Source organism: Peromyscus californicus, unplaced genomic scaffold (genome assembly GCF_007827085.1).
Source record: "Peromyscus californicus insignis strain IS unplaced genomic scaffold, ASM782708v3 Scaffold_11__1_contigs__length_118956290, whole genome shotgun sequence".
Taxonomy (NCBI): domain Eukaryota; kingdom Metazoa; phylum Chordata; class Mammalia; order Rodentia; family Cricetidae; genus Peromyscus; species Peromyscus californicus.
In genome coordinates this window covers 44235027-44259810 of record NW_026294402.1, presented here as the reverse complement: position 1 = coordinate 44259810, position 24784 = coordinate 44235027, and the positions used below count along the sequence as shown (strand labels likewise).

Sequence of the window (24784 nt, the reverse complement as noted above, 5' to 3'; positions counted from 1 at the left end):
CTGGATGTCTCTGAGTTTTCTTCTGACTGGCTTCCCCACCCCCACTTTCTAGATCTGAGATGTGCTACTGTTTGTTGCTCCCTCTGTGGGAAGGTAAACTTCATAGCCAAGAGAAAGGAAACAAACAACAAGACAAACCTCCGCAACCCTCATCTCTCTCCAAATTTCCAATTTCCTTCATTTCAAAATAAAAAAAAACAAACCAAAACAAAAAACCGAAGCTGTATGCTTCCTATTGCAAGGACTTTAGTAACTAAACGGAGGGATTCCACAACTTTGAAAATCTAACTCAATCAAAAATTCTTTTCTTTTCCTTTTTTCCTTTTGGTAATTATTAAAATGTTCAAATGTCTGATTAAGGAACGCTGGAGGAAAGAAGGATCTGCGAAGGCATGAATGAAGGAAAAGGGTGAAAAGAAGAAATCCCAGCTCAGCCTGGAAGGCTACGCGTGAAAGAGCCCGGCTCCCTTGGAGACTCCAGGCCGTGTTTTGCAGGCGGCCGCATCTGCCTCCCCTGTCTCTTACCTCCTGGATGTGAGGAACTATTTGTGGTCGGCGTGGTGGAAGGACACAGTGAGGTTCTCACCTCCGCCCCCCGCCCGTCGCTCGCATCCCCAGTTCCATCAAAGCCAACCCGGACCAGCGCAGGGATCTCCGAGTTGCGAGTGTGCTGAGGCTGGGACTGTCACTCATTCTCCGCTCAGCGCGTGAACGCAGCTCGGCAGTGGCTGGCAGGAAACAATTCTGCAAAAATAATCATACCCAGCCTGGCAATTGTCTGCTTCTCGGTCCGTTGCTCCGCCGCCGTCCACAGTCGCTAGCAAGGGGAAGGCACAGAATTTACCGCGGCCAGAACATCCTTCCCAGCCGGCAGTTTACAATGCTGCGAACTACGGATCTCATCTGGACTTTGTTTTTCCTGGGAACTGCAGGTACATTTTTTTAAAAAATTGTACATGGGGTTTGCTAATTGCCCGCTAGCCCTTGTCCTTCCTCCCTCTGCCCGAGGAACACGGTTCTTTTGGGAGGTTTTGTGTGTAAAGCTAAGACCTAGCATTTTCACTGAGCTGAGCAGAGAGCGCATCGCATCGTCCTTGCTGTCCAGCCAAACCCGTGCCCTCCGGGACGGCGCTGGACGCGGCTGCCTCCCTGCTCGGTGGCGGCCGCGCACGCCCTTCCCACTTGTGTGCCCGCGGAGGTGGGACAGGGGTATAGGACCGAGATGCTGCGGTGATGGAAAGCTGGGGAGCGCTGCTTTGCCTTCCCCGAAGGCGGGCGGCGGGGATGCGCGGCTCGGGTGGTGTCGCCCCCCGGCTCGTCTTCCACCAAGAAGGGCTTGTCAAGGTTCGGGAAGAGTGAACAATAAAGCTGGGGCAGCTTTCCCCCATCGTTATGTCCTGGGGTGTGATAAAGTCGGGCTCGCAGCCTTCGTGCACTCCCCCTTCTTCCCCGCCCCGAATAACGGTTTGCAAAATGGGGCAACCCTGGGCAGCACCGCAGGGCCGTGTGGTCGTTCCTGCACCCCCGTGCAAATGACGTTAGTTTTTCATTTGCCAAATTGCTGGGTAGTTGCAAAGCCTGCCCTCGGCCAGGAGCACGGAGGGATGGGAGGGTCCAGCGCCGCGTTTTGACAGGAGGAAGTGCAGAGGGGCGGAGGGCGAGGAGGGCGTGATCCGGTCTGCCTGGTGTGTGTGCGCGCGCGTGTGCGCGCGTGTGCCTTTACACGCACCGAGAGCCTAGGGTTGCACGGTGCCAGCGAAGAATGGCAGGTAGCCAGCTGCCCGAGACACCTCGCCCAGTCTCCTTTCTCTGGGCAATGTTCCTGATCCTGGCAAAGTGTGAACAATGGGGCGCTCAGGAGAAAGACCATAGCAATGTTGTCGCGGGTGGCGGGGGTTGTGCCGCCGCCCAGAGATCCTCAGCATCCCGGAAGGGGGGGCATTGCATTTTGGCTATTTCCATCTCGGCTTCCCTGGAAAATTCTTCAGTGTGCCCACCCTCCTCGCCAGCTGCTGCCCCCACACCATCCGAGGATTTGCGCTTTGGCGTCCCCGTGGACTGGGGGTGGGGGGGGGGGAGAAAAGGCCTCTGGGGCCGCGCAAAGAGCTGGGTGGGATAGGCTGACAGCTGGGGCGGGGGGCGTGTGCTGCCAAGCACCAGCTGAAAGCAGGCTAGTCGTAGGGGACCGCACATGGTTGTCGCTTCTGCCAGACGTAGCTGTCTGTACCTGTCCTGGATCGCTGGGTGGGGAGTGCGCAGGGCGGCCCCGGGAGCACCCAGCGCGCCCCCCTCTGTGGGCACCAGGAGAGCGGAGCTGGGCCACCGCCTCCAGCCAACTCCGGTCGGCGACCAATCAGAGCGAGGCTGGCTGGGCGGGAAGCCGCGAGAGGCTTTTATTGCGGCGCGGGTGGCGCCCGAGCTGCCAAGACGGTCTTGGGGTGTTCTAGCTTAACGGTCTCGCTCGCCTCCCGCTAGGAGAGACCCCGCCCTGATACTGTCCCTAGCTGCCCGGCAGTTTCTGAGGACATAAAATGGGGAAGAGATGGGCGCTGGGACATCTCTTGATCCAGCTAGCTCATGCTCGCTCACTCGTGCCTCTTTCACGCTGGCTTGTAGCATCCTGGCTCCCCCTCCTTGGTGCACAGTTGCGCTGGAGTGCTTTGCTTGCGAGCACAGAGGACAGTATCCCCCAAGATGTGGCCCGGAGCGCAGACGCGCGTGCGCTGACCCTCTGACCAAGGACTAGACGCTGGACTAGAGGGGCGTGGCGAGGCGTGGTAGGGCGTGTCTTGACAGGGCGTGCCGACTGGGTCCTCGCTACCACCAGGCCCAGGACTGGCAGGGGCGTTCCCTTCTCTGTGGTGCTGTGGGTGACCTCCTCTTAGGGTGTGTTTATTGAGACTTTCCTTCTGGATAGGAGCGTGACAATGGAGACCTGATCTTCCACGATGTGTCTTTTTAGGATCTCCTGGTGGTCTTCTCCATGATGGAGATGGGTGTAACCCTCAGTGTTTGGATCCCGCGTGGAAGCTGAGGGAGGGAATCCTACACTGGTGTGTTCCCGGATGCTCAGGCGAGCGAGGCTGGCATCCTGACTAGGGTTCCCTGGAACGAAAGCATCCTTATTCTGCCCTTAAGACCAGAGGGTGGGGATGAGAAAGAAGCACACACTAGACTATTTAACAAAAGAAAGAAGTGGGTTTACAAAGAAAATTTTCAATTAAAGTGTTGTTTTTAGCAGCCTAAAAAAAAAATCCAGAGAATTCAAGTCAAAGGGTTAAGAAGAATCTAAAAGAAGGATATATATATATATGCATACCCTCCTCCCCCTTTTTTGGCTGCTTTGCTGTAGGGTATCCACAGACAATGGTATAATGCAACTCTGTTACTGGTGCACACGAAAATGTAGATACAAGGAGAGCTAACCATAGCGCTCCTTAATGAATATCCTAGTGCATAATAAACGAATCGGGTGCTGCCCGGTCTCATTGTAGGTGCCTCTTCTGCCCCCTTAGGAATAAAAAGACAGGTTGCATAATTGCATAGTAAATTTGAATCTGTGGAAGCAGCGTTTGTTGGATGTTGGCTGGCGGAATGAGGTGCTTGGACGAGCTGGAACGGTTAAAACACGTGCTTAGCTGACAATTTTAGTCCTTTGCTAGTCTAACCTATAAGAGCCAAGGAATAGGTAGGAATGGTTTTTCTAACAGCGTAACGCCAGGCTTATAAGAAAGAAGAAATTTAGTACAAAAGGTAACATACACATAACATATACCTAATATCTCTTACTAAACAATTGAAGATGCATTTCATCAAAGTCTGTTGTGAGAGCAATTACACAGACCTCTATTTTTTTACATTGATTTTCATTTACAATGGGAAATGTGAAGTTTGAACAAAATTTAAAGGAGCACAATAAAGCCATACTTAATATGGAAAACCTTTTACCACTCCCAACTCTTTCCAAAAACATGTTGCTGTCAATAAACTTTAGCATTGAAATGAGTTTAGAATTCATTTAAAATGTAACAGGACTAAAGACAAGTGGAGATTATAACCCAGAATTGTGGAACTATGGCCCTGCATTTATTGAAGTTTTTCTATATATGATGTTGTTGTTTCTGTTCAGCTTTTGGGGGGACAGGATCTCTGTATAGCCCTGGCTGGCTTGGAACTCACCATCTAGACCAGGTTGGCCTTGAACCTTTGCAGAATTCTCTTGCTTCATCTTCCCAAGTGATATTATAGCCATGAGCCACCATACCAGCTTATTTAAGGGTTTTGCTCCTGCCACTAATAAAGTCCTGAAGATTGACCTGCCCTGCTAGGTTTTTGTTTATCCCATGCTGGCCATGTTACTACATTTCTCCCTCCACCAAGGGATTGAACTTGATGCCTTCTTTCTAGGTACCTTTGCTCCGGGTCTCTTTCTTTTTAACAATATTGTGATAATAGCAGAAAGCTGTACCTCAGGTCTTTGTATAGAAAATATTTTTTCCCAGGTCTTTCCATTGTCGTTTGGTTAAACTAAGAATTTGCTCATTTAATGGGTGAGTACTTCCCTGAGCTTAGTCTAAAATTAAGATAGGTAGGACCTTAACCAGCAAGATGGCCTAGTTGGTACTGGTGCTTGCCACTAGGTCTGATGACCTTAGATGGATCCCCAGAACACACATGATAGAAGAGAGGGCTGACTCTTCCAAGTTTCCCTCTGACCTCCACACACATGACAAAAATAAATACAAGTAAGAAAAAAACTCAGGGCAAATGCCAAACAAAACAAAACAAAACAAAAAACCTCAACAATATTAGAAAAATGAAGGCATTGGTGTGTTATTTGTAGCAGATATGGTTATTGACTCCAGTCAGGAAGTAATCCAAGAGAGAAATTAGTTACATGGAGCCCCAGCTTCTAAGAGCCTTTGAAGTGCTTCCCTTTGGAGTATACTTATCATTAATTGAATTCTTCTGATAGGTAATCTATAACTCAATGTAAATAATCTCTAAATTTTCCTGTCACTGAGAACAATGTCTTAATTGCCTTTCAAAATAAATAGCACCATTTTGTCAGTCAGAATCTAATCTTTACTACGACAGATGTTTTTCTTCTTGCCAGAACTCAGTTTCTTAAAATATAGACAGCATTTGTAAACTTCACACTGCTTAAGATATGGACTTTGGAATTTCTGGTGCAACTACTTTATTTATTTATTTATTTATTTTTAAATGATGAAGGCTGTGTTTCGTATTAGTTTGATGAATTCCCCCTATTAACATCATCGGTGTTAAAGAACTATGGCCGCTCTCCAGACTGCAAGTGGCTTCACTGATGCTGGCAGACCTCCAAAGGTATTTTACAGTCTTTCTCAACTTTGTGGGAAATGAGTGATTGAGTACCTGTTGCTGAAGGACATTTGAACTGTCTCTGACAATCTTGGGTCTGTGATGACAGAGACCAGAACCAATTGGCAAGGAGGGAGGCAGGGGCTGCACCTGTCTCCATCTATCTGCCCAAACAGTTGGAGCCTGGGAGGAGACAAAGGCACTTGGAAAAGACTCTCCTGTGCTGTTGAAGTGTAGAGCTGGAGAACATATAAATGCTTTATGGTGTCAAGATAAATATTTGAATGCAAACTCCATAATGGATAATTCTTCAGTTTGGTGATCTAACAAAACTATAGACTAAGGAATGTCTGGAGTTTTAAAAGAAATGGCAGCAAGTTATGAACAGCATTTTTGCTAATCTTAAAACCCCATTATGAGTTAAATAAAATTCAAAGCATGAATCATCAATAATGCTCATTTCAGCTGTGAGTCAAAAGACCAAGGCTCAGATACCTTTTGCTAGAAAGGAAAAATTCTGAGTAAAATTAAATAGAGAACTGTGCATGCTTTTTAAAATACTCCCCAAGTCTCAGCAATATTGTAAAAGGTAGCCTCATAGGAAGGGCAGAATTTCACAAGGACCCTTCTGAATCCTAATGATTAGGTTTTGTGATGCCTGGAGATTTTAGTATTAAAAAGTAGTTTAGCAAGAATGTTTTTGATAACACAAGTAGACACGCTTGCTCCTGCAGGACACTGGAATCTAGAAGTCAATCTGAAGGTTATGACTATGGCCTTGTCACCTCCAGCCCTTTGTGTTATTAACTCCTGAAGCCCATGTAGAGGGATGTAAATGATCTGGCGCTGGCAGCAGTGCCATTGTGCCCCTTTCGTTTCAGGCTGTTGAAATACTGTCTCTCAGCTGCAGATGCTCATTAGGGACAGTGCCTTTTGATGTTGGTCTGGGTGCCAAATGGCGTCCTTTCCGGCAGTTTCAATACATTGTACTTAAAATGCTCTCAGGCCATGTCTACAGGCAGCCACTGAGTTAACTGGTTTTCGGTTAGGTTGACACACTTCTCCCTCCCTGCGGTAATAATTTAGCTTCTAAGCAATCAGGGACTTAAAAAAAGACTGCAGTGGAAGGACCTGTCTCATATATGGGGCACCAAAGATTTTAATGGGCCTGTTATGCATTCTTTCCATCTTGATCTGTGTAATGCTTTCTTGATTGCAAAGATCATGTGGCTGATGTGACTTCAAAGCCTTCCGTCTAACCTGCATCCTACTACGTACTCAGTGAGTACTTTTTGATGTGAAGCTGAGAACACTGCAGCATCTGAGCTCCCTCTATTTCTGTCTTGTATAATTCCTGGGGGATAACATATACAAAGCCTTTGGTTGCCTCCTCTCCATTGGTTTCCGATTACCTCATCATTTCACAGCATTCCTGGTAATTTCACACTGTTTGAGATCCTGTTACATATTCTCTTAAACAGTGGACCAGATATGTTTATCAAATGCCAAATTTTAACTCTCCGCTCTGTGGGGAGTCACAGTGGAGTGTGATGATGTAATTTCCGCTGTCAGGGAAGCCTGCGATGAGTACTCAGGCTTGGAGATGAAGAGAGGTACTCAAGCTGGGTTGAAGCTTCAGCCACCTTGAATGGGTTGTGTTCCACATTTTAGTTTCTTCTCCTGTGAAATGGGAAATATTAGTGTGCTCTGTGTTGGAGTCCTGACTATTGTGGAGACCACAAGAATTCAATGGATGTGAACGGTGAGTATTAAATGAGGAAAATGGATGTATCTGGAGCTAGAAAAAAAATGACTTAGACATGGTGCTGTCTTTTGGGAAGATGTTAAGAAGAGCATTGGGGAACTATGGCTTTGTTAGTGGTCAGAGGTGGACTTGAAGAAATGGTTCCTAAGTGTCCCCACGCTGCCACGTGTACTGCAAATACTTGAGGGAAAAGTGGTTTGATCATAAGATCGAAAGTCATCAGTACAAGGATGGATCTAGGTTCCATGGGCCATGGAGGTTATAAAATTTTGACTGTCTGTGAGAAAATTCACAACCCCCTTGCTTCTGCAAGGATTTAGGAAACACATGACCATGAGAAGACATTCCCAGGTGCCCATCTCTAAGGGCCTTGGAAGGCACTCATGTCGTTGAGGGCTCTGGAGAACTCTGGTCTTGCTTTAGCAATTGTGCTCTGGTCTGTTTGGATCTCCCTGCTTCAGAATGTAGGTGAACAGTTCCAGCTTGTTGAGCATGGACCTTACACCACTTGCGTTGCTTTCAAGCTTAGAATCATGTATCAAAATCAAGGTTATTTTTGTAAAGAAGCCACTTGACCTTTATTTTTCAGAGAATCTGAAGTGAGATCTAAGGTATTCTACGATTTCTCACTGCAGGTATTTTTGTAAATTACCGACTCGAATAAAATAGAGTAATTGCTATGCTTATTCAAATGAATCAGACATAAATACCCTACTGGCTGGGCAGGAAGTATCCCTGCCAACTAATGGTGACTTGGGAAGAAGGCTGTAGAATTTTATTAGGTAGCTAAAAGCAGATAACATGGCCCATAATACCAATTATTATATCTTAATCATCAGTATGTAGTTTATGGAACCATTGTATCCTTTGATCTTTATATCATTTATTTGGCAAATATTTACTAAGGGCTTGGTCTGTGCCTGTATTGGAAGCAGAGTCAGCTAAACCTATCGACGGTGTTTGTAGGCAGCTCCTAGGCTAACAGTGCAGAGGAATACAGCTGTTAAACAAGGAAAAGGCATGCACACATTGATAATGGCGTATTTTGTTAAAACCTGAGAAAGGGGACAGGGCACTGTGTGAGTTTGGGAAGAGGAAGTCCATGTCTTATTGGATGGTTGGAGAAACGAAGGCAGAATTAAACAACTGTCCAATAGGAGAGACAGATGGTATTCTCATTTTAAGGCATGACTGATGAACTGCCCAGAACAATGAATAGCAACAGGCAAAGCCAAATTCCTTTATCTAATAAAAATTCCTAACATCTGGAGGTCAAACAGTGTCAGAGATTGTGCCTGGTTTCAGTTTATAAAGTCAAGAGGGACATGCCTCTGCTTCTAGAGCTTTCCATCTTACAAATAGAGATATGATTCCATGGTGTCTTTTTGTTGTTGTTGTTTTGTTTTGTTTTTGACCACAATAAAGGAAGCAATCAATTCTGCTTGGGGCTCCCTTGAGCTTTTCTTAGGAGATGAGTCTGTCTTCATGAGATGGAGCAAGAAGAAGAGATGATTCAAAAGGAGCAAACACTTGAGCCAAGTCTATCCAGTTGAGTTTGGGGAACAGGGACAGGGTATGACCAGAGAGTAGAAGAAAGAAAAGGAAGACCTGAGAAAATTATTTATTGGGGTGTGGCTGGCCCATAATTTCTATAAGTTGACTGCATCTACACTCTTTCTAAAGGATAGTTTGAAAACAAGTAACCTTGGAAAAAATAGTAACAAACTTGCATGCTTGGCTCTGCACTGAGTCTAACCGAAGTGAAGAGGCATGGTGGAGGAACATTGTGGGGAGCTGTGTGGGGTTTGCACATATGCTAAACACACTGACATTCTGCAAGTTCTCACTTTTCTGAGTGTGTGTCCCTCTGCACTCCTGAGCTCCTGATGCCCACACCACCTACCAGGTTTTGTCGAGCTTAAATAAATAGTAAGTACTCAGTAGGTGCTTTTACAGCATTTAGTTTATCTTGAGGCAAGAGATTTTATCTAAAATGTTTGTTTAAAGAAAGTTTACTGTGACCGTCTTGTGCATGGCTCTTAGTGAGAGGCTGAAGAAGAAAATAAAACTATTTTGGCTCTGTAGAAGCTTCCATGTGGTTACAAAGAAAGTTCTAATTTAGTTCCCATAGTTAAGTTATGAAAGATACTGTGTGCCTAGTCCCTAAGCGAAGGATCCAGGTCACAACTACTTGGATAGGCAGAAATCTCCTTGGTTGCTTTTAATATCTGAAAAAGATGTGGAGAACTGAGAATGTGATCCAGGCCTTTAGGGACCATGGGTCAGTGGGGCAAAGAGGACCTGTTTCCTCATGGAAGGAGATGGGACTACAGGGGGAGTTGCTATGAAGAGAGTTTAAGGTGGGCATGGCGGGTCACATTTAAAGTCTTTGTAAATGCTAGACGAATGAAATGTGTATGGCCCGAGATGTAAAACAGCCATTAAAAACAAACAAACAAACAAACAACCATGTTTGAGAGGATGATGGGAATAGGTAATGACGCATGTGGAGTGCTGGACTCCTTGTGGCGTTCACTCTGAGTTAGCAGAAAGGTAAATAGGAACAATCAATTGGTGGAGGAATTTTGGTTTTTTGTAGCACCAAATACAGTGGTTGGGCAGATCAAAGAGTTAGTGAAAAGATTTGTTCTTGTAAGATCCAAAACATAATGAAGACCTAGAGTCTGAGAGAAGAGGGTCCAGATAAATTGACCCAGAGACCAGCAGAGTCCAAGAAAATGCTGGCTGTCTATAGTAGGAAGACTCAAGTATGGAGAGAGGAGGCGCTTGGATTTAGAATCAAATGATTATGGTCTGAAATTTGACTCTCTTCTGACTAGCTAAGTGAACTCATGGACATTACCTATCTTCTTCGAGCACTGATGTCTCCATTTCAACAGAATAAAATAAGAACATATGTGTAAAACTCATTATAAATGAAAATACAAATCTACCCTTTATCAAGAGAAATATAGTTGAATGGTTTTTACAAAAAGTCATTTTATTTGTGCCAGAAAGTCTGCTTAGTGTGAAGGAAACCACTGTGGAGCAGCTAATTTTGAAAAGGGATCATTTTAAATGACTTTGGAGATAGGTAGTGGGCACAGGTGAGATGTCCTTGATGGAGAATCAAAGTGAGGTTCATAGTATCCAAAATGGAAGATGCCTGAGAGAGACTGGGTTTCTTTGCTTTCATCATTATCTTTTGAATTTTGAAGGACAGGGTCTCATTTTGTAGCCCAGGCTAACCTGGATCACACTTTGTAATGCAGACTAGCCTAAAATGTGGACTTCTGAGTTGTTGGGATTACAGACATAATGTCCAACAAGACTGAGGTTTTTTTTTTTTTTTAAGTTGCAAACTTATCATAGTACTGTTAATAAAATGTGGAAATTGGACATTGTTGGTTTCAGGGAAAATTTGGGCATCCTAATATCTTAACTTATTAATTTCTAAGCAGTGCATAGTGATATTTGTACAGTCGGCTTCTATATACATTAATAAGGAAGGAAGGAAGGGAGAGGGGAAGGAAGAATGGAATGCAACAGTGGAATGGATTAGAAAAAGAGTATTTTATATTGTAGGTCTTGTGAAACATTTGTTTCTGTGTGTGAGTGTGTGTGTGTGTGTGTGTGTGTGTGTGTGTGTGTGTGTGTGTATGTGTGTGTGTGTGTGTGTGTGTGTGTGCAATATCTGACCCATTGTGATGGAAAACATACTGTAATGCAGGTCAAAATACTTTGACAGTACTGTCATAGATGGAAAGCTATGGGCCTGTGAGAGGGTGAAGCACAGGGTTAGAAGGTACAGGGTAGAGACTTAGTGGGCTTTGGGGGAGGGAAGAAGAAATGACAGCAAAAATGACTGTCTTAGTCAGGGTGTCTATGGCTGTGAAGAGCCACCATGACCACGGCAGCTCTTATAAAGGAAAACATTTAATTGGGGCCTGGCTTACAGTTTCAGAGGTTAAGTTCATTATCATCATGGTGGAGCATGGTGGAGCGCAGGCAGACATGGTGCTGGAGAAGGAGCTGAGAGTTCTACATCTTGATGCCCAGGCAGCAGAAGGAGACTGTATCACTAAGGCATGGCTTGAGCATAAGAAACCTCAAAGCCCCCATCCACAGTAAAACACTTCCTCCAACAAGGCCACACCTCCTAATAGCGCCACTCCCTATGGACCAAGCATTCAAATATATGAGTCTATAGGGGCTATACCTATTTAAATCATCACCACTACTTGCCAAACAACTACTCAGTTGGTCATCTGCAGGGGAGCCAGTGGAGAGCAAGAAGGGAAGACATGTGGGGGAGGGTAGGAGGGACACAAAGCTCTATGGCAACCTGATCTCAGAAAACTGGTCTGTTTAGAAGCAAAAAGACAACTAGGAATACCAGAAAGCATCCAGAGCAAAATCTAACACATCACTAGACTCTAACACATCACTAGCAAGATGAAGGTTGCCTAGGAACTGGGAGTGGTTGGAGAACTCTTCCCAATAGTTGAGGGGAACTTTAAAGGAAGGATGGGGGTGGAGAAAGGGGGGTGAGGCAGACTGGTACGTGCACATTTGGGAGGTGTCTGTACAGAGCCCAGCTAAGGAGATGATGAAGACAGAGGTGGTAGGAGTCTTATTTTTTGATTTCAGTAGACAGAAAACATGATGAATCAGAATCAAAACTCTGTGGATTCTTTCTCATTCCCAGAGGTATTGATGTAGTATTTAGCATCCAGAATACTGTGCTGTCTATAATTCAGAAAGTAATGTCAATAATCTGGAGGGAACCATACCCTAGTGGTATGAACTACAATGTTAGATGATTTCCACGATGTGGAAGAAAGGTGAAGAGGTGATAGGAATGACTATTACTTAGATATATAATCCCAACTTTCTAAAACAATAAAAATATCCTGTTCACTTATTCTCTCATCAAGACTGGAAGAGGAAAGCTTACATTTCATAGTGCTTGAGGTTTCTGTAATAAGAATATAGTACTTTGTGATCAGTTGTAGAGCAGATAATGCTGTGAAAGGGGAGCAACAATTCTCTCTGTGGTGGCTGAGAGTGTGAGGAAAAGGAGACCTAGTCAGAAAGTTAGATGTTTCAGAGGAGCACAGTGACCTTCAAGTTGTTTTAGTTGAGCAGAGAAATCCAAGATCTTTGGAATCAAACACTAAGGAATGGATGATATCCAAGACACTTGACAGGAAAGGATGTGAGAGATGCTACAGGGAGCAAAGATGTCATATTGGGGTCATTGTCCCCTGACTGATTGTGTGCCAAGAGAAAAGAGCCAGAGAGGAAAAGGTTGGTGAAAAGCCTTTGCAAGGGACAAAGGGGCAGATCCGGATACTTGAAAATGGTCACAGTCAGAGATTCCCACAGCTGCTGTTATTGATAATATGAGACAATGATTTCTAGATACTGTCACTCTGTCTTCTTGTATAGGCACCTTTGATAGCCATAACTGTTATTTTTTTATTATTTTATTATGTATATTAGTGTTTTTGCCTGCATGTATGTGTGTGCACCACATGTGTGCCTGGTGCCCACTGAGGTCAGAGGAGGGTGTCAGATCCCATGGGACTGGAGTTACTGCCATTTGGGAGCCGCGATGCCAACTGAAGTCCTCTGCAAGAGCAACTGGTGCTCTTAACCACCGAGTCACTTCTCCAACCCCACAACCTGTGTATGTCTATACCTCCAACAAGCTGCTTTGACTGCATGTAGCACGTTTTTATATTTTCCCTTTTGTTATTTATTTATTTATTTATTGAGACAAGGTCTTGTTATGCAATCCAGTCTGGCCTCAAACTCAAGATCCCCCTGCCTCAGCCTCAGCCGTGACGGGATTACAGCCCTGAGCCACTGTGCCTAGCTTTAGTAGAACCCCTGGGATTTGTTGTGCTTTCTGCTGATTAGATGTCTTGTTTTTTTCACACCAGATGAGCAAAGGAGTGGCAAGAGTTATGATAGGCTACTCTTTCCGATATAATGAAAATATCACATTCACTTCAGAGTGTCCACTCTGCTTAGAAGCGGTAGTGTCAAACACAAGTTAAGCTGGCATTCCTCTACTGGGGTAACATTTAGATGACAGTCTGGCAGCCTTCAGGATCTGTTAGCCAGTGCAGGGTCTTTCTTTTGGGTGGGGACCATGGGCCTTTAGTTCCAAATCTTCATTTCAGACTGTGGTTCTTTCCCTTTCTATGACCCTGGGCATTTAGTTAATCCTTCTGACACTTGGTTTATTTATATGCGAGGCAGTGATAATAATACCTGCCTAATAGGGTTATTGTGAGGAGGAAGTGAGGTAATTCATGTAACTGTCTGGTACATAGTGAGCTTGGCAAATTTTCCTCTTCCTTTTCCTTTTGCTAAAGTTCCCAGTGAAGGGCTATGCAATTAGTATTGGGTTTAGATATTGATTATAATTAAAATCACATTTTTTTTCCCATTTAGTTTTCATTTCCTGAGAACTCAGGATCACCATGAGTTGTAGTTGAGGTAGGTATGCCATGGTGGATTGCGTAGCTGTTTTCTCTTCCATGAGAGCAAAGTCTAGTTGATTTTGACTCTGAGAAAAGTAGAATTTTAGAAATGTAAGGCTGGGGAGATGGCTCAGTAGGTGAAATGCTTGAGTCTAGATCATCACCACCCATGTGAAAGCTGGGGATGGCTGCATGTACCTCTGGCCCCATTGCTGAGGGTGGGGAGGGCAAAGAATCAGGAAGATGACTGGGGCCCCCTGGCCACCAGCCTAGACAGAAAATGGCACTCACCGGGTTCAATAAGAAACCCTGTCTCAAGGTGGAGAGTGATAGAGAAGAACACCCAGTGCCCTCTTCTGGTCTCCTCAGGTGCATGTGTCAGTGTACATACACATGTGCACACACATGCGTACAACATATAAAGCATTCACAATCATATTGGTGTACATATATTTTTCTTACTATTTGAATAGGCTTAATATCAAATTTGTCCATTTGCTATGTTGGTGGAGCCATAAAACTTAGGATGTTTAAATAATGCTAACTGCTAAAGATCATATTGGTGACACTTCACTAGTCTGGAAGTCATTTTTCTGGCCACCTTACTTCTTTAGAAGATGAAGAATGGATTGCCAAAATGGATATCCCAAAGTCCAGGAGTTAAATGGTATGCACTTGTCCCACAGGGAAGCTTTTAAATCTTTGCTCAGAGAGTACATCTATTCTTAATTAATTTCCTAGCTTCTACTCCATTTATAAGGGCTCTGAGGTTTGAATTTGAATCAGGGGACCTTGACTGTTAGGGATAGGTACACTGTTGGTAAAAAGAAATTATAGCTTGGCAAAAGAAAGGATTAGAAAAAGTAGGAAAATCAGACAACAGATGGGAGAAAAAAGTATTTGGACACAAAAGGAAAAGCCCCACCCATCACAAAATGCCAAAGGAGTGCCTATAACAAAACACACTATAAGTTAATAGGTATTCAGCAAAGCGTGGTATAAATAGGTATTCATAATATAGCACCAGCTAGAGGAAGCAGTTATGATTGGCTACATGGAGCAGATGCCAGTCACATTGTTTCAGTGTGCGAGTTCACGTTTTTATACAGTTGTAAAGACAAAGCAAATCTAGACCCTAGTACTGATGTCTTTAAGAATTGCAAATTGGGAAAAAAAAAAGAGACAGTACAATTAAAACTGCTCACCTGAAAATTCACTTGTGATACAGATATACTCGAATCCCTAAGGACTTAGGACATATGTTATTTCATAGTTCATTGTGCCAGAGATGCTTTGTTATATAGCTATTTCTCAGCTTGGTTTGAAGTTCATAGCAGTAGGAGACAGTGAGTGTCCTGGTTAGTTTGCTGTCAATTTGATACAAGTTAGAGTCACCCAGGAAGAGGGAACCTTAATTGAGGAACTACTTATATCAGATTGGCCCAGAGGTAAGTCTGTGGAGAATTTTCTTGATGTGGGAGGGCTCAGATTACTCTGGGCAGTGTTACCCCTGGGCAGGTCATCTCAAGAGGTATAAGAAAGGTGTCTAAATCTGAGCCTGAGAGCAAACTATGTAAGTAGTGATCCTCCATGGCCTCTGCTTCAGATCCTGCCTCTGGTTCTCTGCCTTGAGTTCCTACCCTGACTTCGCTCAATGATGGACTCTGATCAGGATGTGTAGGCCAAGTAATCTTTTTCCTCCTCAAGCTGATTTTGGTCATGGTGTTTACCACAGGACTAGAAGGCAAACTTGGTTAGTGGGTCAGCCAAGTCTTCTCTGCTGAGCTAAAGTACATTTGAGATGAAAAGCACTGGTCATTACTTGGAATTGCTTAGTTGGTGTTATTTTTCTTCTTTATTGAAATTTTAATTTATTTTATTTTTAGCAAGGTGAGATGGCTGCATAGAAGTTGAATAGTTCTTTATGATTTGGAATAAAATACATTAGACCCATGTCCTAGCCCTCTCTGCCCTCCTCAGCTCTCCCATCCCTTATTTTTGACTCTTCCAAAGCATCCACTTTCTACATTTCTTACCTCCATATTTATAGTTTATCAATCTTCCAGTTTAAGTATTATTTGTTACCTTTTTTCTTTCAGGGATTAGTGCTTACACATCACATTCTCACCTACTTCCTTTTCCCTTTGTCTCACTGAATACTTATTTTTGGTCAAACCAATATTTAATGTTTTGTAGCATTATGACCACATAACCGTTATCACAGTTGAGCCTTGAATAATGCCATGGTTTTTGTCTCCTTTCTGATATAACTTTATGTGTTTCCAGGAGTTTGTATTGGGTTCAGGTTTCTTTGGTTATTTTTCTGTGTATCTGTCACTAGTTATCTTCAAGTTCTTGGAGTGCAACCTAAATCTCTTCTTGAGACATGCAAATATGTTTGTTTCCTGTCGACTCCTGGGGGTTATTTTTCCCATGAACTTTGAGGCTTTATGTTTCTGACTTCTAGTGTACTGGCAAAGTCCATTGCCATCCTGATACCTACTTTTTAGTTTGATACTTGCTTTTTCTCTGGAAGAACTGAAGATCTTCTCTTTGTCTATTGTATTCTGTAACTTCTTAATCATGGGATTTTATGTAGGTTGCACTTTCATATTGGGATTGATTCTTGTGGAATCTGGAAATTTGTGCACTCCAGTCCTGAGAGATATTTTATATTATTTACTTCAGATTTTCTTTGTTTTTTTAATTATTTTTTCAGAAGTTAAATTAATTATCTAATTTTTCTTAATACCTTCTATTCTTAATACTCTTTATAACATTTCCCTTTTCTTCCTGGGATTTTCTTTTCTGGAACTTTCTATTCTGCTAAACTTTTTGAGCTAAACTCTAGGAGCTCTTTGCTGTTGTGGGGATGTCTCTTTTGGTAGCATCCTTTTGTCTATCATGATGCAGAACTGTTTGCATTGCACAGTGTTTGGGGAACTTTCCTTTGCTTTCTATATCATCTGTTTGTCCTCCAAGCTCATGTTTATTATGCTTTAGTGTCTCCTTTCATGTTCCATGTGTCACCTCAAATGCTGATCATCCTTGGCTGTGATTAGGAGTCAGACACTGAAAGGATGTGAGGAGCCATGTGGGTGGGCTTGGGCTTCAGGGTGATGGTGCAGAGACCTCTGGGATGTTAGATGGGGAATGTCCTCTCTACTCATTTGTGCATACATTTCCTCTTGGCTTACTTGGTTTAAGAAATTCCAACAGTCAGACTCCTGTCTTTCTCTGAGTGAAAGAAATGTGTTGGGTGTATTTTCCTTCAGGATTCCAGTTAGTCCCCTGTTTGAGATAAAGCACATTTGCCCTAATTAATGAGTCTTAGCTCCTCCATTGTAGCTTCCTAGTCAATAAAAATGAAGACTTCAATGAAGGTAGAAAAGATATTTGGCTGCTACCTTCTGTAACTTACAATTAAGTATGTGTGTGCATGTGTGTATCTGACTCTGTGTGTATGTCTGATTCTCTCTCTCATGTGTGTGTGTGTGTGTGTGTGTGTGTGTGTGTGTGTGTTTTCATGGGCATGAACATTTGCGAGGTTGAAGTTAGTGGTAAGAGAAGCTCCTAGTGGCCTGCCCAGGTCCCTAATCACTACAAGCCAATGCAGGCATTTGAAACCTTTTATCCCACACATTTTAGTGTAGATTTGTTGAGATGGAAAGAAGCTGGCAAAAGATAGATGTTTGTGGGTACATCAAAAACAGACACCCTTTAAAAAAGGCTCGTGGTGAAGGCAACTTCAAGGGATTGAACGTTCAAAGTGTGAAGGCCAGCCATAGGCTTTTGAGGAACTTTTAGGAACTTAAAAGTTCTCAGATGACTTCAGGGTGGCCCGAGAGTCAACAGTTCTTGGCTATAAAGCCATGGACTGGGCAACAGAAGAGCAAGTTCCTGCCTGTGCATACAAATGGCCTCCTCTGAGACTTGCTAGGCAATAGTAGGTTTGCTAGAGATGTTCTCTTGACCTAGTATGCCTGGAATAACTCTTGTGCTTCTCAAAGCTATCCTGGGAATTGGAGGGTAAAGGGGAGGGCACCCAGGAAGTTTGTGAAGGCTCTAGACTACATTGTTCTGATTACATTGTAGCATCCATTCCCATGGGAGGAAAATGAAAACTTGGAGTGTCAGGAAGAGATAATTAACATGCATTTGTTCACTCTTCGAATTATTTTTTCCTTTTGTGTATCGAGCTCATAATATCTTTTTTTTTTAGTTTTAAAAAACATCTGTTATAAATGGAGGGGGGAAAAAGGATTGGTATGTGGTGTTCTTTGAAGATAATAGAGTGAAAGTAAGTTGGTTAGCTGTCCTAGATTAGAGTTGGAGGTCATTTTGAGCTAAATTGGCTTTGAAATCAGAATTTAAATTGCCAGTCAGACTTAATTAAGATAACTAGGCATGAAGGCCACCCTTCTTCTTCCTCCAGCCTCACACAAAGAATGTTTTTATTGTTTGTGCTTCTTTATCATCAAACTAGACTCTTGGTGTTAATTTTTGAGGAAAATATTTCACATAGTAATTGACTTAGGAATTTAAAAGTATGTAAATAAGAAACCCACAAAATCATTTTCTTGATTTTCCTAGGAATATTTAGAGTAGGTCCTTCTAAATCACTAGGAGGCAAATCAATATATTGCTCTGAATTTTTCTTTTCTGCCCTGTACAGTGTTAAGAGTAAGGCCGTCACAGACATCTCAGACAGTTACTTTATTCAACCGTAATAATATGTGTGGGGGTGGAGCTTGCTTAAGGAAGCATGAATTTGAAATATATCAACTACTTTACAACTTATCTGTGCTTCTGTTTTAACATTACATTCATTTATTTATTGTGGTATGTGCTTGTGCGTTTGTGTGGTGTGTGTGTGTGTGTGTGTGTGTGTGTGTGTGTATGCGTGTGCGTGTGCGTGTGTGTGCATGCGTGCGTGTGTGTATGGAGGTCAGAGGACACCTAGAGGGACTTGTTTTTCTCTTTCTGTCATGTGGGGTCTGGGGTTTGACTCAGGTGGTCAGATTTGGTAGACTTGCTGAGCCATCTTGGCAGACCTGTCCATACATTTGCAAATACTAAACCTTTTGTTTGTGATAAACAGCTTAAATTTGTACACTGTCAACTAGCTTGGCATAAGAGTCTTACAGTGACATTGTTAATTTAGCTTTCATTTTTGTCTTCTTCCATAGACTAAAACAAACTCATTAGTGCTTTTAATTTTTTTGGCAATGAATTTTGACTTAGGGTTGGAAGGTGCAAAGAAAGAGAAGGAATCGAATCTCGGGATGAACTTGGTAGTGTCAGCCATGCACCTGATGGCTTGTGGAGAGGAGACTGTATGAGGTGGACAGCGCTTCACAAGGAAGCAAATGTGGTGTCTTGACTGCTTTGCTGATGCCCCTGAACTGCTGTGAACCGTCATCTTGAGAGTATGCAGATCTCTTTGATAGAGTTCCATATCCTGGGATTTGGGACTGTCAGCATGGGCATGATGGGTTTGACATGGGCGGTGACTGGTATTGATCCAAATATAGTTTTGGAATAGCTTCTCTGAAATTCAATTTGAAGTAATAAGTTGCATCTTCCTCTTGTATATGAAAACTATAGCAACAATTTTTACAAGAGAGCATAAAATCAAGTTTTGAGGCTTAATACATTGATTTTAAAAAACTTTCAAATTTAAAGTAAGACGTTTGAGTTATTGATCATTTTTTTGTTTTGTTTTGTTTTGTTTAAAACAGTAATTGAAAATGTCAGATAACCGGATGATTGGGTTTTCTTTGTGTAGCACTGGAGGTGGAGTCCAATAGTAAGGCAGTTGAAACTTTTGTTGTGGATGGTCTAACGATCATGTCTGATAGGTCTGAATTTAAGACTCTGGGGTTGGGGAGATGGTTTAGAGGGTAAAGTGCTGCAGCACAAACTTAAGGACCAATCTCCAGTACCCTAAACTTAACCCAGTTTTCATCTCCAGCATTCAAATACAGGCCAGGCTTGGAAGTTCACACCTGCAGTTCATACACTTGGAAGGTGAGATGGGCGGGTGGGGACAGGGGAATTCCTAGAAGTTCAGGGGCCTCTGACCTCCGCATGCACTTGCACTCACAGTCAGGAGTGTGCACACACACCACACACCACATACACCCTGTGGTGGTCTGAATGAAAATGGCCCCCATAGGCTCATAGGGAGTGGCACTACTTGAGGGGGATTAGGAGGTGTGGTCTTCTTGGAATAGATGTGGCCTTATTGGAGGAAGTGTGTCGCTGGGGGTGGCTTTGGGTTTTGAAATGCTCAAACCAGGCCCTGTGTGTCTCTCTTGCTGCTGTCTGCCTATCTGGATGAAGAACTCTCAGCTACTTCTCCAGTGCTGTGTCAGCCAGCTTGCCACCATACTTACCACCATGACCACAATAGACTAAAACTCTGAACCTGTAAGGCAGTTGAATGCTTTAAGCGGGACTTAATGAAAGACTTTGGTGGTACAGAGAGTGATCTGAACTGTGGGGGTCCAGCTCAAGAAGTTTCAGAGGGGAAGAATATTAGTATTGGCCGAGAGAACATTCTTGTGATATTTTGGCAAAGAATGTGGCTGCTTTTTACTCTTGTCAAAAAAATCTGCCTGAGGCTAGATTGAAGAGCTATGAATGAACAGCTTTGGCAGAGGAGATTTCCAGGCAGCCTAGTATTGACAGTGTTGCTTGGTTATTAGTGGCCGTGCTTATATGGATTTTTAATGAAAAGGAGCACTCTGAACAAGAAAAACTAAAGAATGTACAGTTTGAGGAGAAAAGGAGCACCGGGAAGTGTGATGGAGTCAAGTCCAGTGCTCAAGGAGGTTAAAAAGTTTAAAGAAAAACCTGATACTAAATAGAATAAAGGGAGTGGTGACCCCAAGGCAGGGCCTCTTCCAGCTAAACATCCATCTTGTGAAAAGGAATTAAAGAAAATCTTAGGGCCAAGCATGGTCACTCATGCCTTGCCTTCAATCCCAGCACTCAGGAGGCAGAGGTAGGTGGATCTTTTGAGTTCCAGGTCAGCCAGGTCTACAGAGCAAGTGCCAGGACAGCCGTATTTATGCAGTGAACGAAATCACCCAAACCAGAAAACTGATGCAGACATGAATGAACTAGGGGGCCATGTTCTAGCTTCAGTAAGCAGCAGAACTTGGCAGCTTTGGCCATGTGGTTCTGGCGCTAGAGTCAAGGATACAAGAAAGGGGTTATGGAATCTCCCTTAGAGTCATGGTGTCTTTTCACAGCAATAGAAACCCTAAGACACCCTCCCTTGAAGATAAACAAGACAAATAAACAAACAAACAAAAACCCTCTGCTAGAAATAATACATGAAATTTGTGGCTAAAAATTATCTTTAATGAGTATATATGTATGTGATCTACTATATAAATATTTAATATTCTTAATGATATTGCTTTATTGAACAAGTTTTATTCATTTTTTCCTGTTAAAATAGTCTAATATTGAATGTAATAATTTGGAAAAGTCACAAGTTTTACTAAGGTATATAACATAGGTGGATTACTATTAAAATGTAATTTCTTAGTTTCATTTTGGAATTTATAGTAAGTCATACCAATAGCAGATTTTTTTCCCCAAAGGTTTATACCAGGTGCATTATTTGCTATTTCAAAGTAAATTTAGTTCCTTTAAAAAAAAAAAAAAGTATAGCTGAATTTTGTTCCATGGAAAGGAGTCTCCTAGATTTTGGGCAGAAAATTAATACATAAGACTGAGTAGTTGACCATAGTTTTAAATATCACACAAAAGGTTTAAAAATCAAAGTTGCCATTGTTTACAAAATATTGGCAAATTAGAGCTAAAGTGCCTGGCATTATTGTGTGATCCTCTGTTTAAAAATAAACAGAGGAAATAATTGTAGAAACCTCTGGGTTTAGAAAAGCTTGTTGGTGGCTCTTCACATCCCACTAAAAAAGCAGGCGGTCTTTGCATATTAATCACGCTGTGAAAGGAAGCTTGCTTTATTTGCATTGTGCGAGCATTAAGAAGTCCAATAGTACGCCTGAGGAAAAAAATGGGGGGATTGTAATTGTTGTTCTCAAAAGAGTTTTTATCCCATTCAAGTGGAAAGGCTGAATGCTGGAGAATCAGTGCAGTGTTTGGTGGAAGAAGAGTCCCTTTTGGCTACTGTGGTTTATGTGGTGCAGTCCTGGTGTGCAAGGATCCAGGACTCTGGGGTGGAGACCAAAGGGATTCATGCTTTTATAATGCAGTTTCTCTGTTTTAGATCTCTGTACTTCACCGCTTTCCCCCACCCCCGACTGGGTTTCTCTATGTAACAACCTAGCTATCCTGGAACTCGCTTTGTAGACCAGGCTGGCCTCGATCTCACAGAGATCTGCCTGCCTCTGCTTCCCAAGTGCTAGGATTAAAGGTGTGCGCCACCACTGCCTGGCCAAAGATCTCTGTACTTTTATAAACATTTTCTCCTTATGCATCTGCAAAGAGAATGAAAATTTGATGATATGTACAATATTGGAGACTCCATCAGTCGAACAGGAACAAAGAAATAGGAACCTTAAGAGACTGCTGTTGTAGGGTGGGAATACAGGGCCAGGGAGACGCACTGTGAAATTAAGTAAATTATGTGTAAGTATTTCCTGTAGAAAAATGCAATCTGTTTAATGTCTTGCAGATGTAATTTGCTCCCCAAATTGATTTTAAATGATATATTTGAAATTCTCCTAATAACAATGGCATTGTGTTCGCATCATTGTGTTTTAGGACTCATTGGCTGAGTGTAAACATCGAGAATAAACAGAAATGTTCTTGATGCAATGGAGGCATCCCTTAAGGTTTCATAGGCAAGCTGTTTTAACACATTTTTCTCCCTCCATACAGCACACCCCCAGGTATTCCTCCTAGCTGCCATCAGTTCTCTTAGCCACTGTGGTTTCTGAAGCTCACCAGATGTATTAAGTACTTCAGATGTTTAATATACTGTATGTTGTGATGGTATTGTGTTCCCCAAAATATTGTGCACCCTAATAAACTTATCTGGGGTCAGAGAACAGAACAGCCACTAGATACAGAAGCTAGAAAATGGTGGCACTCACGCCTTTAATTCTAGCATTCCAGAGGCAGAAATCCGTCTGGATCTCTGTGAGTTCAAGGCCACATTGGAAACGGCCAGGCATGGTGACACATGCCTTTAATCCCAGAAAGTGAGCCTTTAATCCCAGGAAGTGAGGGCAGAAAGCAGAAAGGTATATAAGACGTGAGGATCAGAAACTAGAAGCTTTTAGCTGGTTAAGAATTCAGGCTTTCGAAAAGCAGTTCAGCTGAGATTCATTTGGATAAGGACTCAGAGGCTTCCAGTCTGAGGAAACAGGATCAGCTGAAGAACTGGCGAGGTGAGTTAGCTGTGGCTTGTTCTGCTTCTCTGATCTTCCAGCACTCACCCCAATAACTGGCCTCAGGTTTGATTTTATTAATAAGTACCTTTAAGATTCATGCTACAGAATGTAATTTTAGGGTTTTTAAAAAAATATTTTGCACAGACTGTGACATTTCAAATTAGATTTGAATTTTAGAAAGGGGTCTTCATACATAGATTTTGACAAAAAATTTCATATGCCATCATAGAGACAAAGCTCATGCTCTAAACGATTTTGTTAAGTACCAGGGGGTAGTTGACTTGAAAGGCCATATACATGTTTTACTAAGAACATCACTGCTTCATGGATGTTTGACTATCCATGAAGCTACTTGTTACTGGCCTCTTTCATATTGTGCTCCTGTGGGTATTTGAAAGTAGACCACAGATCCCTTGGTGACACCATTTGTATTTTATTTGAATGACTTTCTGTGATGCTCATCTCTTTGGCAATTCTGTTTAATTTGGGTGTTTGTGGAGTGATTCATAGACATTTAGACTATGTTTAGATTACTTTTCTGAGAAATCGGGCCCGCTCTGTAAGAATATGAAAAGGTAGGGCTACAGATGGTCCAGGTAAAGCACACTTTGTACCATTCAAAAAGATTATGATAGGTTGCATCAGAAATTTGTTTTTTTTTTTTTGTTTTTTTTTTTTTTTTGGTTTTTCGAGACAGGATTTCTCTGTGTAGCTTTGCGCCTTTCCTGGAACTCACTTGGTAGCCCAGGCTGGCCTCGAACTCACAGCGATCCGCCTGGCTCTGCCTCCCGAGTGCTGGGATTAAAGGCGTACGCCACCACCGCCCGGCTCAGAAATTTGTTTTTAAATAAATAAATACTTAACTGATGTCATTCTTTGTTATTATTTAACAGTTTCTTTGTTATTGATATCACAAAAGACAAATTACAACAAATTTAGTTGTGTATCTAATTATTTTTTTATCTTCATTTCATAAAGCTGGATCAATATTCATTCTATGAAATAAAGTTAGTCCCCTTGGGCAGTAACAGAACAGTGGGTTTTGTAAAATAGGAACAAGGAAGTAGAATCATAGGAAAAACTGGTGGGTTAACATTGCATTTCTTCCGGTTCCTGAAAGGGTCTTTGCTATGATTCTGCATCACAGAGACTGGGACCTTCTGTTCTGGAGTCTGCCTTCTTCTCTGCCGCCTCCTTTGGATTGTGTGGCGCTAAGCATGAGCGAGTCCGTGTTTGTTTGGTTTGGTTTGTTGGTACCCAGTGAAGGAGTTCAATCCAGCATGGTGGCATCCCATGTTTTTTATTTAACAGACATAATTTTTCATAGTTTTTAGTTACTAATTTGAATTTAACATTTTATAATTTTTTTATAAAATTAAAAATATAACATTTTGTTAAAATATTTTTTATAAAATATAGCATTTTATAAAAATGTGGGGTGCAGTTGAGAACATAGGTTGATAATAAAGCATGTGGACCTTGGATTTGATTCCAGTACTATATATATGTATAGATTTATACACCTGTAAATTAATATATCAACATACATGTATATACTTGTATGTGTGTGTATATAATGCATCACACATTTTAAAGATTGTGTATTTTTTATATCAAAAAAGTATGTAACAACAAGCTGGTATGAAAAGGCATGTGATCATTTCCACACTCATATAAAGTATTTGACAAAATGAAACACCTTTCATGATTTAAAACATGAGCCAAAGTGGGAATAGAGAGTATCTCCTCCACCAGAGCGTGCTTGAAAAGCTCAGTTTATGTCCAAATGG

General features: G+C 42.3%; 1 protein-coding gene across 17 annotated transcripts in view; it reads left to right on the top strand.

Annotated features, from left to right (window-relative positions):
- The first annotated feature begins 660 nt into the window (after window positions 1–660).
- Ncam1 (neural cell adhesion molecule 1) overlaps window positions 661–24784 on the top strand; it is a 302606-nt gene continuing 278482 nt past the window's right edge. For 2 of the 17 annotated variants that reach the window (XM_052759959.1, XM_052759962.1), the window contains exon 1: window positions 682–932. In XM_052759959.1, the coding sequence (XP_052615919.1) occupies window positions 881–932 (52 nt within the window). In that variant the 5' untranslated portion in view covers window positions 682–880. Of the gene's footprint in view, window positions 933–24784 lie in introns of all 17 variants that reach the window. The other 15 variants (XM_052759947.1, XM_052759951.1, XM_052759946.1 and 12 more) reach the window with 15 other exon arrangements.